Below are 13727 nucleotides of genomic sequence, written 5' to 3'. Positions count from 1 at the left end.
AAAATACTGTTTGATTTATTCATTGGTTTAAACATCTTTTAAATAGATAAACAACAAATATATTCTGATGAAATACAAAATAATTAAAATACAAAATCGAAAACAATATTAAAACGACTAAAAGTCTACATTCCACTATACCACAACTTTTTGGTGGGTATTGATACATCTTATAACGTAAATATGACGATAAACTTTTGTTACTATGTATTCAAATAGAAATTAATTTATAAATATCATTTTCAATTGGTATTTTTATCTTGAGGTTTACACCTGCTTTGGCTATTCGTGATAAATTCAATTTGTGATTTTACTTTACACTGGCTGATTCGGGTTCATCAGTCTACTTTTTTCCGTTATTTTTACTAATTAATTTATATTTCTTGGAATCCTTCCTGCTTAGTTTGGTACCATCTCTACATCCTTTTCCTCCCTAAATAATTATCGCTTAAATTCTTGACAAACCTCCCAATGTGAGCTTGATGAAGCTGTACACCCCTTACTACAGAATTTGCAAACTTTGTTTGACGCTGCTTGTTGTGTTGAGCAATATCCGCATACTATAAAGTTGGCGTATTCACATTTGTGGTCGGTAGCTTCATCATGGCAGGTGTCGCAGGGGAATAGCTAAAAAACTTTCATAATTTTTTATCACTTACTCTTCCACAGCATGGGAATCTGAACCATCTGAATGACTTTTTGTAATGTTTGCACGTTCCATTTGCTGGAAGGGGTGTTCCTACTTTTATTCCTTTTACCGTCGGTGTTTTCCTTTCATATTTTATAACCTTCTTAACTGAACTTTCTCTTGATCTATGAAATTTAAGTTGTTTTTAGAATCTTACGGTTCCTCTCCTCTTCCAAATTGAACGTTACCAAAAGAGAATAGAAACTTTGTAAAACAGCCTCTACAATTCATACTCTTTTTATCCCCTAATTGATTTTTGTAATTGTGATTTTAATTTTTCGTTACCTATTTTTACTTCTCTTATTCTTAATTGTGTTTCGCAATCTTCACAGGTTAGTTTAAATTCAGCGTGGTTAAGATCCTAATTGAATGAGAATCTATTTCAACTTACGATAAAATCAGAGTTTAAAAGTGACAGGTTCCCGAATGTTAGTTGTGATGGGAAGAAGAGTGAAGGTGTGAATTCGCACCTAATTGGTACACTACACTTTTGGCAGTTTTTAGAGTAAATGATGGTCTTTTCACCCAGGTCTGCCAATGTAACCTCAAACCTATCAGTACACCTCAGGCATACGATATCCATCCTAAAATCTTCTGTCATAATTTAAACCTTACGAGAATGTTCCGATCCTTCCCAGAGACAGTTTAATCATTTCCAGTCTTGAAAATGACAAAGATCCAGTCCTGTCCAGTGAGTAAGTTGGTTGTTCTGGTTCTTTGATTTCTTCTGTTCTCTAAAATGGGTTATACACACATACAACCTACGTTATTTCTGACCAGTACTTCTCTGCAGCGTAAGAAGCGCTTTCTACACTCTTCTGGTGTCCTCGTCTTTACCATTTTGGAAATGAACAACCATTTCTCTCTTGGGTCGGAAATCCCTTTCGATCTAACAAGGCCATCTTCAAGGCTAAGAAATTATTATTAGGTCCTAAGCATTACCATTTTTGCTCCTCTAAGGTCCATGGGTTATCTGAATTTGCTGACTTTGTAGTGTTATTCTTTTCCACACCACCCTTTGATTCAGTTCCTTGTGTTGCTACATTATTAGTACGGCTGTTCCTAACGGATTCCGAAATGGTGTATATTTTGAGCAGGTTTTTATCCAAAAATTTTAGAGATTCGTATATTACATACTTTCTGAGCTTGGAATTTTTAGAAATATAGTCTAGAAGTACTTTCCTTATGGAATTTTTAAAATGTTCTGAAAGTGTATTATCATCTATACTGATGTCAGATATATCCTTAACATCGTAGTACGTTCCGGATCTATATTGATCACTCTGAAAGTTTGGTAAATGGTCTAAGTTTGTGTTTAAATTTGAGATTCTATGATCTTCTGAAGGATTTGTTGTGGAATCAGGATAATTATTTACAGATACTCGATGTAAATTAAGATTAATTTTTATTCCATCATTAATTGATAGTATTGTTCTATCAAAATCGGGATCAGTGGGCTTTAATAAAATATTAATTGAAATTATATCGTTATTGTACACCTTTTCTATTGAATTATCTTGTTTTGGGTTTGTAATGTGGAATGAATTTTCAAACATTTTATGGAGCTTGAATAGTTCCAAGAAGCAATCGTCATCTTTCATTTTAATTTAGTTATATTACCTCTGTTCGAGGTAAAAAACTATCTACTTATATATGATGGTATTTATAGTAACATGATAAAATATATAATTGAGAACATGAATAGTTGGGTTATATTCACTTTAAATAATATTTTTTTCATTCATTTTGAATATATTTGGTAGATCTTTAAATTTTAAATAAAATTTGTTCTAAATTAGAGAAATTCACTATCATATCTTTAATACATCAATATTTATATATACACCAATCTTCCTAACAATATTCTTAATTACTTCCATTATTCCTCTCAATTTACTTCATATTTGTTCATTTTATTTTATCCTTTTATTCTTCGTTATTGAATAACGCCATCTTCCTATGCACCTCAATGCATTCCGTCCATTTTCCCGTATTTCAATATTCCATCCCGAAACCATGGTATAAAATATTTCTAATCCTACAAAATCAGATTTCGAATCGTATCAAATATATGTATATATTGTACTTGATTACATATTCTATATTCCTTGATATCGCAAGAACTTTGGCTCTGGTTTGTCTAAATACTTTAGCGTAGTTTAATAAATCATTTAGTCAAAGAATTTCGTTTCTACTGTGCCTGGGAGTTTAGGTAGTTCGACCTACCATGAAACTTTCCTACACAATCTGGACGATGTGGCGGATTTGGGCGCGGATTCGAAGGGGACCAGCAGTGACAAGATGCACGAGCTTGAGGAAATTCTAGAGGATGAATCTCAGAGTCCAGACGAGCAAGTTGCCTACAAGTATGCGGAGAATTCAAAGGTTTTTGATAACCCGGTAGTTTTAGAAGTCACTTCAAAGCCCACTGTTGACGAGGTGAAGGACTTCGAGAAGGTGAAGGCTCATGAATTGGCAAGCGAGGATAAGCATTTTGATTCCTTGAGCAGCCTAGTTTCACAACCCGGGAATTTGAAAGTTACTGGAACTTCTTTCACGGTAGGTTTTATCCCATTAAACAATATTCAGACTTCTCTTGGGAATAAGAGCTTGGGGGATAATGGCTTAAATGTGAACCACTTGGTTTCAGGCCTTAGTGGACTGAACTTTGGTCCTACAGAACATAATGGTGTTCTGAATGATGCAGTTAAGCATGGAATACTGGAACCTCAAGATCTCCCTCCTGTGAATGTTAATGCTCAGGCTCATAACCATTTCCATGTTCTGAACGTCAACCATCACCTTAGTCCAATTGGTGATTTGAATTTCAACTTCCAAAGTCCTAACACTAACCCTTCTACCAATACTGGTAAAGAATGTTTTGAGAGAACCTCAAAGGACGGCTCTAAGACTACAGAGTGTTACTGTTCAAGGCAAGGAGACTGTAGGTGCACCAAGAGTTTCGTAATGGTTGCTTCTTTTTGCGACACTATGATCAATGACAATTTTTTCAATGATTTTTGTACCTATGACGTCAAGTCTGATCTTCAAAATAACCAGTGGTCTTCTAAGAAGTCTAGCGAGACAATCTACGACGCATTCCTAAGTCTTAAAAACGGCCTTTGCAACAATGTGACTCTAGACTACTGCAGGTACACATGTAAGCAACATATATTTTGATTTAGGGAAGTACTAAAATTAGAGGAATTATGTAAGTGTTCCAAGTGTTTCTAGGTAGACAAAAGGTCGAATAATACCTATATTTGTTATTTTTTATTGTACTTACCAAATATGACTCAAACAGAACTGACAGGTGATTGAGGTTGTATCCTTTATTAAAATAGTCCATGATGGGTTTCGAGAGGTCACCAAAGTTCTAAATATTTTACTTTTATTTTATTTCATACCTCTATCTTAACTACATGTTTTTCTTTCAGGTGTTCCATAAGTTTGGAACTCTCAGTCACTTCAATCTTTCCTTTTTTCTTAAATTCGCTAAACTTGAACTTGAAATTTCCATTACTTTCCACTTGTACTACTGCTGAGGCTGCTTCATTTGATACATTCCAGATATTTTTCTAATAATTTTTTCATTTCAAATTAATACCTCTTTATATGTGTACTTTGAATGTATTTTTCTATTCTGGAGTTCCTCTGGGAGTATCTTTGATAGTATGGACTTGTTATTTGTCTTATAGCTCTCCAAGATGTAGAGGTTCCACACAAACTCCTGGGCTAATTCGGATTAAGTTTTAAAATTTACCTAATTTATACAAAGTTTCCATGTTTTCTTGAAAATCCTTGGGCAGTTGGTCCTGGTATCGTTTAAGTCCAAAGTCGAAATCTCCTTGCTGTTCAATTCCCATGAATTTATTCATTGCCAGATCCATGGCCGTTTTACTAAAAATATTTTGGTGCATTTTTGTTACCTTGATATCAATTTAGGGCTGTTAACTTGGGTCACTTTTATTTCTTTCCCTTTAACTTCAAACTGATAGACTAATGGAAACGAGAATTTAGTGGCTTCTAGTGATGGAAACAATACATCTCTTGGTGCAGAGAGTGACATTTGGAATCCGTTTTCTTCCTTTAATACCTTGAAACTGATATCTCTCAGTGGGTTAGACTGCGAGAAATTGTTCAGGTGTGTATACAGTGTGGACATGGGCGCTGGTAATTTTTTTGAATCTCCCGCCTTTGTATTATCAATTTCAGTTGTAAATGATCCCATTAGTTCTTCAAGTTGTTTCCTAAGTGAGTCTAATTTTGTGAGTACTTCTTCATTTTTAGATTCCAAATTCAGCATCTGGGACGTAACATCATCTAGTTCTCGTCTCAGATATTCACACTTTGTTTGGTTATTAATTCTTCTTCCCATTTCATTTCTAATGATGTTTAAATTTTCTTCATGATGGTTTCTAGATGGGAATGGTGTTTTCTTTTCTGAGTCTGGAATCTCGGATTTTAGTTTATTCCACATGTTTGGTTCATATGCCTGAATTAATGTTATATATATTTTGGAAAAATACCATCTCTATATCTACTATATTATTTATGAATGCGATTTTTTGAGTGAATTCTGATATGAATGAATTTACATTTTCCTCTTTTGACTTCAAGAGGTACCACAATTGTTGAGATACGTTTTTATAAAATATGTAATTACGGTTTGACTCCTTTATGCCCAGTGCAGTTTTCAAAATGCTTTCATTTGCGCAATCCGATAGGTCTGATTTAGAAATTTTAAATGCGATGTTTGTTAGATTATATAAATGCAGGGACCAGTTATATGCTAGAAGCAACGAAATCAACAGTTGTTTCATCAACTGGTGATCATCTTCATTTGAAAACTCGGGTTTATTTATATTCTTTATCTCCAATGAACTGAAATCATCAGCTGGTTCTTCTTTTATTTCCACTTCATATTTTTCCTTTTCTATACATGACAAAAGTGATTCAAATAATGCGTCAAAATACGATTCGGCGTCTTCCTTCGTTGAATCCTTAAAGCTAAAATTTGGCAAAGAATGTAAAAATGACTCAAATAGCATTAATGATTCATTAACATAATGTAATCCGTCCTCGGTCGGTTTAATGAAAAATTTAGTATCGTTACAAACTTTGGTAACATATTCTAGATCTAATGCTAAATTTGAATTTTTAAAATTCACTTTTTTGTGTCTCTTGGATTCTTTTTGAACAAACTTCTCGGATACGGGTGGATTAAAAAGAGGTGTAACAAAACTAAAAATAGAATCACCGGAGTAAGAATGGTCGAGATGCCGTTTGGTCCTTTCATTGATTTTTTCCGTAAAGTATGACTCTTTTATGGAATTTAGGACCTCGGAAGGTTCATTCATGATGAAAACTAAGCGACAATTTTAATGTACATTATGCGTATCTGTGAGAAATGGGATTTTGTTAAAGACGAACAAGAAAAGTTAAAAGATTTGGGAAAACAAATTTGCAAGATAGTTGAAAATGTGTAAATGTATAATAATGTTTTCTATAGGAAATTATCTAGAGGTATTGGGTTTCACAACCCCAATGACCATTAAACACTAAATAAATTGTTTTAGAGGGCTGTTTAGACAGTATCTTAATCGTTTATCTATATAACATTGTATAAATAATATGCTTAATACACCTAAACTCAATTATACTGGCAATTGTTCAAATGGGATTGAATGTTTTATTATGCCACACTGTTATTTCAGCTGTTGCCAACAATTTGCTCCTGGTTGGAGATCATTTCGTTGTAAAGAAATTCAATTCTATCTTTAGTATGTTTGATATGCATTAGATACTTGTGTTTATTAGGATTCACATTACACGCACTTATCGCATCATTCCTCTTCTACCACGAACTTCCAAAACTAGGAGACACATATTTTTCTTACCTTGGGTTACCTATCACTGCGACACATAGCGATGTGTTGAAATCTTACGACAGAATTCAGGAATTCTTGAAGGTAAGCTGGAAGATTAATAATTTAATACAGACTGGATCACCGGATGTAGTCGCGAAGCTTAAGAAAGCATACCAGACTCTGTCAAATCAAGAATCCAGAATGTTATATTCTGCATATGGAGATGTTGATATAGGTTTGTCAACTTTAGAAAAATCTTTTTAGATGCAAAGAACCCGCAAGATTTTACAATTATTGTACTTACCGTTTCGCTTTCATATTACTGTGTTTCTGCTATACTCTGTTGCGCTTTAAACAGGTCTAATAGACTTAAGTTTGCAAAATATGTAAGTATGTTGTTTTCCAACTTTCTTAGATTACAGTTCTATATAACGCAGTTGGGTTTTTTCTCGAAGTTGAATTGAGGTTTTTATATGCCTGCTTTATGAAAAACATCTTTTACTTGAATAAACTTTTACCATATCAACACGTTGAGGTAAAAACAATAGTTAATATACCCATATAGTTTTTGAGAGCAATACCACCTTTCGTGATGATGGTCGCTTCACTTTTGACTCACTCCTTCGTTACTGATATGGATAAATTAAACATGTTACTTTGGCAATCAGCTGTCGCCACCAATGGCATTATACTTGAAAAAATGGCAAACGTGGTTAATGCTACAGGTTCCTTAAACAGTTTCATCTCTCCTTTTAGATTATCTTAAAAGTCTGGGCAGGGATAATCTCAGCCTTCCTGAAGATTTATTCAAGTTTGAAGCCAGAGGCAGTGGTTTCGGGGAATTCTTAGACTCTCTAGATGAATCTCAGAAGAAGAAGCTAGTTGACTTGTTGAATAATGGAGTAAGTCTTTTGCTCATTAATTCTTTTCAGAACGGCAAAGCCAAAACACCCAAATCAAGAATCATTGAATTCCTGAAACCAGCCTTAATATACATTGTGATGTTCCTTGTAATTCGCGTTTTTTTAAAATAAAATTAAAATTTAATCTTTGCTGAACATTTACAATAAAGATACAATATATATTTGTAAACACACATTATATGTATATCGGCTGGAATGAATTTTTAGAAAACCATTTAGGGTTTCAAAGAAAGTGTTTGAGATTGTTTTATTGTTGGTCAATGGAAGTCTGGAAAATGTGAAGATATTCAACCAAATTAAAGAGGAGAAAAATAGGTTGTAAGGAAAAGTGGTAAAGCTGGAATAATATAAATAAATAATGATGAAAATGATAAAATTTATCTTAATTTAATAATATGTGTGCTAAAAATAACTAAAATTAAACATTTGGGATTAAATAACAAAGTTTATTAGAGTATAACCCATATGAGAATATGAGAGATTGAAGGAGAAGCGTCGAATCATTATTAAAATATCAAAAATATTAGTTGTAGAAAGAGTCTGGAATAAAAATAATAGGTTACAAAATCTTAGAATGAATAGAGCACGATGTGGCATTGTTATTATAGGGAAGCCAAAGTTAGTTGAAACCCGCAGTTGGCAATTTTTTCATAATAACCCATTTTTATCTAACTAATCTATTTATAAATTTTAATTTGTATGTATGTAATAAATTCTAAGTCTGACGAACCATTAATGTAAGAATATGTATAGGTCAGGATTGTACACTAATATTATTTTCCATTTTACTCTTAACTACTTCCTTATGTAATATTGGTTGGATTTTAAAGATTTTAAGATTTTCGGTAAACGTTAAAAGAGTAAAAAATTGTAGGCTAACAAGTCATGAAGCAAATAAACAATAAATCTATAAATACTATTCATTTGTAAAACAAGATTGAAATTATATAATAACATTTTACAAAATGAGTGATTTATCTCGAGATAACTGGAGCCAATCAAGTTCTCCACTTCTAACAGATTTAAATGTGCCCAAAATTGACATCGGTTTGTTAATTCCACCAATTTAATCTTTAGATGATGTCGATATCGGAGCAAACTACGTAAACATGGAAGGTTCCTCATTTGATAACTCGTCGGAACAGCCTTTACTAAATAACGAACCCTCCAGATCAGGAGTGTGGGCCCTGAGGTTTATGGTTCTAACCTGGATTGTAACCACATTCCTGTTCTTCTTCTATCGCGAACAAATCTCAAAATTAATCAGAATAATTGCAACATTTGTAGGTTTTAAATATTCATATGATTCCTTTAGTGCGCTGAACAAGGCTCATTGGTTTACCTGTATTACATCCTCATTTACGCAGGGACAGTGCCGCTTCTGATGTCTACGGAAATACTCACAGTCACAGCAGGATTCATTTTTGCACACATACATGGCAATGCCCGTAAGTTTCATTGTCTTAATTCTCACCTTTAGTTGGAATTTTCATATCAGTCTTGACTAGTTTTATCGGTTACGCAGCAGCAATGTCAATATGCTTCGTATTGGCAAGATACCTTATATACGATTTTGTAAATCGACGGTTCAGATCATATAGATACTACAACGCACTAATGTCAGCAACCGAAAACGTTGGGTTCAAAATGGTTTCGATAATTAGACTGTCGCCATTTTTCCCCAGTGCCATTTGTAGTTACATCTTCGGAACAACAAACGTGTCATTCAGGGACTTCTTCTGGGGTTCAATCGGATATATCCCAGCACTAACCTTCTATTCCTACGCTGGCTCATTGCTCGAAAGCCTTACATCAGACGGTAAGTAAATTCTAGTTAATTCGCTTTAGAACCAGTACACGGTTGGAGAACAGTACTATACATTTCAATCTCGCTCGTTGTCTCCATTGCCGGCATGATTTACGCTTCAAACTTGACCAGGGAACATTTGCCAGATGTTTGACATTAATTCTAATTATTTTAATCTTGATAAGTTGCACATTTCACCTACATTTATACTTTTATTTTTTCCAATATGAGTGTTTCAATGCGATTTTTAATTTCTGAACTTTGTGTTTCCGTGATTCAATACCTGATCTGGTTGCTTCCCGACATAAGCCCAGCATGGATACTGCAATAGAAAGAGTATCAGAACTGGAAGAAAGAATAATGTCAGAAACAGACTCCGAAAGACTATCCAAGTAGTATAGAATGAGCCTATTCTAAGAATTTTTATTATACCTAGTTAACCTCTGTTGAGGATAGTGACTCAAGTTCCCGATCCAGGTCATTTGAAATGAAGTAAGATTTTGCCATGTTTAAACAGTTTAAAACATTGTTTTTGAGTAAAACACCAATATCATCCTATATATGAACTTTATTTCTGTGTTTATCCTAGTTTAATGGTTAAATGCATATTTGCTATTCATGAACCTTAATGTGGGTCTTTTTAATGTCACCATATTCGACTTTTTTTGATATTACATTTACAGACTACTGGTCTTATGTTGGGAACAACTTACTAAAAACATTAGGTTCCAAGTAGAATCTGGTGCAGTTTTAATTGGAATGTCCCTAAGAAACTAAACATGGTTAAATGATGTGTTCTCACGGGTTTGTGGTTCAGTACCCCCTCAGGAGTATTAACCTGGCTATCCAACTCCTCCATCAATTGCTTACTAATTCTTCCTGAAGACCTTATTCCATACTCCTTCAACTCCTTCTTAATCAAGTTTCTATAATTGATAGTTTATTATTAAATGTTTATGTCACTTGTTGGTTATGAAGTTATACATATATTATTTTGAACATGTATTACATAGTGTATATACACCCTATAATATCTGTGTATATTATACCTTATTGTACTATATATTGCACAGTAACTACTGGAGTTTTTTGCCATAGGAATGCCGTTAATGCACCTCAGAACGTGTAATGTTGCATAATTTTTGAATTTCAGAGAAAATTTGCCTATGAAACAAGAAACATCCACTTTCTTGAAGCCCACTTGGTCTGTTGTAAATGAGGCCGTGTATATCTCAACTCCACTTAAAAAAACTGATAGTATGCCTTCAGTTATTGATTCCTGCTTGTTTCCCTTGCTAATTAAATTTCCGAACATGTCGAGACTGATGTTTATCTGTATTTGATGATGTGGTGGTGTAAAGTAACCTTGGGATGGTGAATGCTTACGATATCCAAATATGAAGAAATAAGCTCCTTAAAATTGTTTGGAACACTACACTTAAACTAAAATGGGTTTAATCAGTTCTAGCTAATTCATTTTTATCTGATTTCCACTAACTTTTGTTATCACGCCCGTGTTGTAAGGCCACTCATCAAGTGTTACTTCTTCAGTTAGTACATTGCATACAAACGGTTCTTTCAAATCTTCAGACAAAACCACGTTGTACTTCATGATCATGTTCTCGTTGATTCTAAAAGTTTTCTCGATAATTCAGTTTACCTCATGATTATAAGAAGGCATGAGTTTAGTGTTTTGCTGGAATATATCAAAATCTAAACCATTTCACTTGTTATATTTGTTATTGTTTTCTTACCATTTTTAACCCTAAACCAAACGTTCCTGATGTTTCTTGGTCGGACTTTGATGAGTTAAATATATGCCCTATTGACTCTATTGAGTTTGGGTTGATTCCCGACCCATCATCGAAACATTGGATTTCTATAACATCATCATTTTTCTTCAGCTGGAGCTTAATTTTATGTTCTTTCTGTTCATCTTTGCATGCGTCAATTGCATTCTCAATAAGTTCTTTACTTATTGTGTAGAGTACACTCTTCTCATCAAATCCCGTGAGTCCTAAATCTAACGATTTTCTAAACCTTTTATCTTACTTTCAGAAAAAAACTGGTAGACTTCCTTCATTTATTTTACTGAAACTAACGTGGAATTAGTGTAGAAACGGGATGGAAAATTTTTTCATCGATATGAATATGAATTAAGTAATTATATAATATGGAGTACTAAATTAATACTTTAATGTTTAATCGTAAGCTTTTCCGAGTGGGAGGCCTTTAGTCTCCCTAATAAAGACAACGACGTAGATAAGGTTGAAGACACAGAATCCGAAGAGGATGGTGTTGACTAGTACTTCAGAGTATGAAATGAGGAATTCAGAGACGATGAGTGAGACGGAGGCACATAACCAGTTGATGAAAACTGCAATACTGTATGCTCCGTTTTTGATTTCACTTGCATAGACCTCTGAAAGATATACCCAGGTGACACCACCCATGGAGAGTGCGAAACCTAGGACAAACCCGAAAGAGCCAACTGCTGTAGAGATTCCGACCCAAGCGGCTTCTTTTCCAACTGGTTTACTAAATGCTGCTATGGCGCAGAAGGCTGTTGATATTGACATACCGTATGCAAGGAGTGTTTTCCTTCCATATTTATTGATGATGACTGACAAAACTATGGTACAGATGAAGTTGATGATATTGATGAGTGAGCACAAAACTGTTGATTTGTATGTTCTTCCCATGAATTGTGCGAACAATTCGGCCACGTTTGAGGTTAGGATGGTGATACCTGTTAATTGCTGGAGTGCTGCAAGCACGAACGAGTGGATAATTTGTTTCCTGTACTTCGGGGTCTTGATTGCCTTGAAAAATGGGATGTTCGGTGTCGTCTTTGCAATTTCCTGATCCTTGTCGAACTCGTTATAGATTTTATCCACTAATGTGATGTCATGTAGTTTTTCAATAACTTCTCGTGCTTCCGATGTTTTTCCGGCTGCAATTAATTCGTATGGTGTATCGAACTTGAAGGCCATGTGGATCAGGACTAGTCCAATTGCTGAGAAGATTATTGGCAGACCTTGTGCTGAACGCCAGATGAATCTATCCATATCATCTAACTTGAAAACTCCTCCGTCTGGTCCAGTATTTGTTACGATTCTGAAATGCAGTAGTTGCCATCCTGTTGACAAGAGTTGTCCAAATGTGATGAAGAGTGGGTAGATGACTGCGAATTTTCCTCTTGAGTCTGGGTTACAGATTTCTACCATAAACACTGGTGCCAATGCTGAAAGTCCAATACCCATTCCTGAGATCAAACGTCCTATGAACAGCATTCCGAAATTGACTGCTCCCATAGCTATCAAGGAGCCCAAGCCGAATAGCCAATTAATGATCATTAGTGATCTTCTTCTTCCTATCTTACCGGCGAAACCGATCATCAATGAACCTAATGCTGCACCTATGAAAGTGGATCCATTTGCTAATCCGGCATACAGTTGCGATTTATCACAGTCGTAGATGCTGGATTCGTTCAAACACCATTCCAAATCGACAATTGCGAACTCTTTTGAGATATTGAAGCTAACGCTTGAGAGGCCGAAGTTGAGCGAGGCCAGTGAGGCGATTGTGACGCCGATCAACAGATGTGCGGAGATTTTAGGGGCCATTTCTTTCTTTGGTTCAGCACAGGTTCAAATAATAATGTTAATAATAATATTCATAAAGTATTATACGTAAAGCTGAAGGTTTTATTCTGATGTGTAAATGGGTATCGACACCCCATGCTGGATTGCTCTTGATAGAATCACGCTCGAAGTGCGACAATAAGAGTGCTACACACTTAAAACTTTCGAGATTTTTTTAAATTATTTTTAGGAATGGGATATAAACAACCATCCCAAAATGAAAAATATTAACTTAGGTTTTGCTTTTCATCGGACACTTCCAACGATTACAAATTAAAATTTTATGTGCCATTATGCAACTGGTTAATTACTACATTTTGTTATTAAGTATATTAAAATCAAATGTTAATAAAAGTTGAAAAATAGGGGTGCGATGTGATATTTGTGTTCCATTTTTATATATCCAAAATAGGATATTTGCGATATGCCAAACTAGAAAACTAACTTATTTACTAACAAATACAAATATTATACATGATTATTTCCTCAAATATTTTAGAAAAACATTTTATGATGGCCCTATCCCTATTTTTGTTATATTGCACGTTGTAAATGGGTATATTACCATTCAAGTTAATTTTAATGATTTTTAATACTTAGAACTCTAGAATCTTATTATTTAAAACTTATTATGAAATTATGCTTCTAAATTTTAACCTTTGTATAGTTTTATTTTACCTTAATTAATTTTCTATAAAACTCTTCAACTGTGTAAGCTTCTTATAACTTTATTAAACTAACTAAACAATATTATTTAGATTTTATATAATTTTTAATTAAATCAAATTTTATTTT

General features: G+C 34.1%; 7 protein-coding genes across 7 annotated transcripts, besides 27 other annotated features; 3 read left to right on the top strand and 4 right to left on the bottom strand.

Moving 5' to 3' along the window:
* Positions 1–19: 19 nt before the first annotated feature.
* TA17095 (uncharacterized protein) lies at positions 20–2289 on the bottom strand (the record flags this gene model as incomplete). Its single annotated transcript, XM_948617.1, has 11 exons — positions 20–203; positions 274–324; positions 348–433; positions 466–627; positions 660–813; positions 846–933; positions 974–1049; positions 1080–1272; positions 1304–1422; positions 1454–1598; positions 1631–2289. The coding sequence occupies 11 exons, from the start codon at positions 2287–2289 to the stop codon at positions 20–22; spliced, it is 1917 nt and encodes a 638-aa protein (XP_953710.1).
* Positions 71–139: a sequence feature (1 probable transmembrane helix predicted for TA17095 by TMHMM2.0 at aa 600-622).
* Positions 2290–2657: 368 nt separating the features above from the next.
* TA17100 (uncharacterized protein) lies at positions 2658–3868 on the top strand (the record flags this gene model as incomplete). Its single annotated transcript, XM_948616.1, has 2 exons — positions 2658–2822; positions 2864–3868. 2 exons carry the CDS (start codon positions 2658–2660, stop codon positions 3866–3868), a joined length of 1170 nt encoding a protein of 389 aa, XP_953709.1.
* A 1-nt stretch (position 3869) lies between these two features.
* Positions 3870–6048, bottom strand: TA16140 (uncharacterized protein; the record flags this gene model as incomplete). Its single annotated transcript, XM_948615.1, has 6 exons — positions 3870–4064; positions 4096–4266; positions 4296–4423; positions 4452–4588; positions 4618–5183; positions 5218–6048. 6 exons carry the CDS (start codon positions 6046–6048, stop codon positions 3870–3872), a joined length of 2028 nt encoding a protein of 675 aa, XP_953708.1.
* A 317-nt stretch (positions 6049–6365) lies between these two features.
* Positions 6366–6413: a sequence feature (Signal peptide predicted for TA16145 by SignalP 2.0 HMM (Signal peptide probability 0.636, signal anchor probability 0.002) with cleavage site probability 0.267 between residues 16 and 17).
* On the top strand, positions 6366–7592 carry TA16145 (DnaJ-like molecular chaperone, putative; the record flags this gene model as incomplete). The annotated part of the gene is made up of 6 exons (XM_948614.1): positions 6366–6471; positions 6509–6793; positions 6823–6944; positions 6974–7093; positions 7124–7283; positions 7315–7592. 6 exons carry the CDS (start codon positions 6366–6368, stop codon positions 7590–7592), a joined length of 1071 nt encoding a protein of 356 aa, XP_953707.1.
* Positions 6378–6446: a sequence feature (5 probable transmembrane helices predicted for TA16145 by TMHMM2.0 at aa 5-27, 138-160, 173-195, 210-232 and 333-355).
* Positions 6843–6911: a sequence feature (5 probable transmembrane helices predicted for TA16145 by TMHMM2.0 at aa 5-27, 138-160, 173-195, 210-232 and 333-355).
* Positions 6977–7045: a sequence feature (5 probable transmembrane helices predicted for TA16145 by TMHMM2.0 at aa 5-27, 138-160, 173-195, 210-232 and 333-355).
* Positions 7088–7093: a sequence feature (5 probable transmembrane helices predicted for TA16145 by TMHMM2.0 at aa 5-27, 138-160, 173-195, 210-232 and 333-355).
* Positions 7124–7186: a sequence feature (5 probable transmembrane helices predicted for TA16145 by TMHMM2.0 at aa 5-27, 138-160, 173-195, 210-232 and 333-355).
* Positions 7518–7586: a sequence feature (5 probable transmembrane helices predicted for TA16145 by TMHMM2.0 at aa 5-27, 138-160, 173-195, 210-232 and 333-355).
* Positions 7593–8446: 854 nt separating the features above from the next.
* Positions 8447–9442, top strand: TA16150 (uncharacterized protein; the record flags this gene model as incomplete). Its single annotated transcript, XM_948613.1, has 5 exons — positions 8447–8528; positions 8559–8764; positions 8797–8929; positions 8962–9300; positions 9330–9442. The coding sequence occupies 5 exons, from the start codon at positions 8447–8449 to the stop codon at positions 9440–9442; spliced, it is 873 nt and encodes a 290-aa protein (XP_953706.1).
* Positions 8663–8722: a sequence feature (5 probable transmembrane helices predicted for TA16150 by TMHMM2.0 at aa 63-82, 103-125, 140-170, 226-245 and 260-282).
* Positions 8815–8883: a sequence feature (5 probable transmembrane helices predicted for TA16150 by TMHMM2.0 at aa 63-82, 103-125, 140-170, 226-245 and 260-282).
* Positions 8926–8929: a sequence feature (5 probable transmembrane helices predicted for TA16150 by TMHMM2.0 at aa 63-82, 103-125, 140-170, 226-245 and 260-282).
* Positions 8962–9050: a sequence feature (5 probable transmembrane helices predicted for TA16150 by TMHMM2.0 at aa 63-82, 103-125, 140-170, 226-245 and 260-282).
* Positions 9216–9275: a sequence feature (5 probable transmembrane helices predicted for TA16150 by TMHMM2.0 at aa 63-82, 103-125, 140-170, 226-245 and 260-282).
* Positions 9347–9415: a sequence feature (5 probable transmembrane helices predicted for TA16150 by TMHMM2.0 at aa 63-82, 103-125, 140-170, 226-245 and 260-282).
* Positions 9443–10009: 567 nt separating the features above from the next.
* Positions 10010–11371, bottom strand: TA16155 (uncharacterized protein; the record flags this gene model as incomplete). Its single annotated transcript, XM_948612.1, has 6 exons — positions 10010–10214; positions 10338–10621; positions 10654–10731; positions 10787–10919; positions 11053–11311; positions 11341–11371. The coding sequence occupies 6 exons, from the start codon at positions 11369–11371 to the stop codon at positions 10010–10012; spliced, it is 990 nt and encodes a 329-aa protein (XP_953705.1).
* A 118-nt stretch (positions 11372–11489) lies between these two features.
* Positions 11490–12914, bottom strand: TA16160 (hexose transporter, putative; the record flags this gene model as incomplete). Its single annotated transcript, XM_948611.1, has 1 exon — positions 11490–12914. The coding sequence occupies one exon, from the start codon at positions 12912–12914 to the stop codon at positions 11490–11492; it is 1425 nt and encodes a 474-aa protein (XP_953704.1).
* Positions 11529–11597: a sequence feature (12 probable transmembrane helices predicted for TA16160 by TMHMM2.0 at aa 7-29, 58-80, 92-114, 118-140, 147-169, 189-211, 279-301, 316-338, 345-363, 378-400, 413-435 and 440-462).
* Positions 11610–11678: a sequence feature (12 probable transmembrane helices predicted for TA16160 by TMHMM2.0 at aa 7-29, 58-80, 92-114, 118-140, 147-169, 189-211, 279-301, 316-338, 345-363, 378-400, 413-435 and 440-462).
* Positions 11715–11783: a sequence feature (12 probable transmembrane helices predicted for TA16160 by TMHMM2.0 at aa 7-29, 58-80, 92-114, 118-140, 147-169, 189-211, 279-301, 316-338, 345-363, 378-400, 413-435 and 440-462).
* Positions 11826–11882: a sequence feature (12 probable transmembrane helices predicted for TA16160 by TMHMM2.0 at aa 7-29, 58-80, 92-114, 118-140, 147-169, 189-211, 279-301, 316-338, 345-363, 378-400, 413-435 and 440-462).
* Positions 11901–11969: a sequence feature (12 probable transmembrane helices predicted for TA16160 by TMHMM2.0 at aa 7-29, 58-80, 92-114, 118-140, 147-169, 189-211, 279-301, 316-338, 345-363, 378-400, 413-435 and 440-462).
* Positions 12012–12080: a sequence feature (12 probable transmembrane helices predicted for TA16160 by TMHMM2.0 at aa 7-29, 58-80, 92-114, 118-140, 147-169, 189-211, 279-301, 316-338, 345-363, 378-400, 413-435 and 440-462).
* Positions 12282–12350: a sequence feature (12 probable transmembrane helices predicted for TA16160 by TMHMM2.0 at aa 7-29, 58-80, 92-114, 118-140, 147-169, 189-211, 279-301, 316-338, 345-363, 378-400, 413-435 and 440-462).
* Positions 12408–12476: a sequence feature (12 probable transmembrane helices predicted for TA16160 by TMHMM2.0 at aa 7-29, 58-80, 92-114, 118-140, 147-169, 189-211, 279-301, 316-338, 345-363, 378-400, 413-435 and 440-462).
* Positions 12495–12563: a sequence feature (12 probable transmembrane helices predicted for TA16160 by TMHMM2.0 at aa 7-29, 58-80, 92-114, 118-140, 147-169, 189-211, 279-301, 316-338, 345-363, 378-400, 413-435 and 440-462).
* Positions 12573–12641: a sequence feature (12 probable transmembrane helices predicted for TA16160 by TMHMM2.0 at aa 7-29, 58-80, 92-114, 118-140, 147-169, 189-211, 279-301, 316-338, 345-363, 378-400, 413-435 and 440-462).
* Positions 12675–12743: a sequence feature (12 probable transmembrane helices predicted for TA16160 by TMHMM2.0 at aa 7-29, 58-80, 92-114, 118-140, 147-169, 189-211, 279-301, 316-338, 345-363, 378-400, 413-435 and 440-462).
* Positions 12828–12896: a sequence feature (12 probable transmembrane helices predicted for TA16160 by TMHMM2.0 at aa 7-29, 58-80, 92-114, 118-140, 147-169, 189-211, 279-301, 316-338, 345-363, 378-400, 413-435 and 440-462).
* Positions 12843–12914: a sequence feature (Signal peptide predicted for TA16160 by SignalP 2.0 HMM (Signal peptide probability 0.961, signal anchor probability 0.018) with cleavage site probability 0.293 between residues 24 and 25).
* Positions 12915–13727: the final 813 nt, after the last annotated feature.

This window comes from Theileria annulata, chromosome 1, assembly GCF_000003225.4.
Source record: "Theileria annulata chromosome 1, complete sequence, *** SEQUENCING IN PROGRESS ***".
Lineage (NCBI taxonomy): Eukaryota > Apicomplexa > Aconoidasida > Piroplasmida > Theileriidae > Theileria > Theileria annulata.
This window is presented reverse-complemented; position numbering and strand designations above follow the sequence as displayed.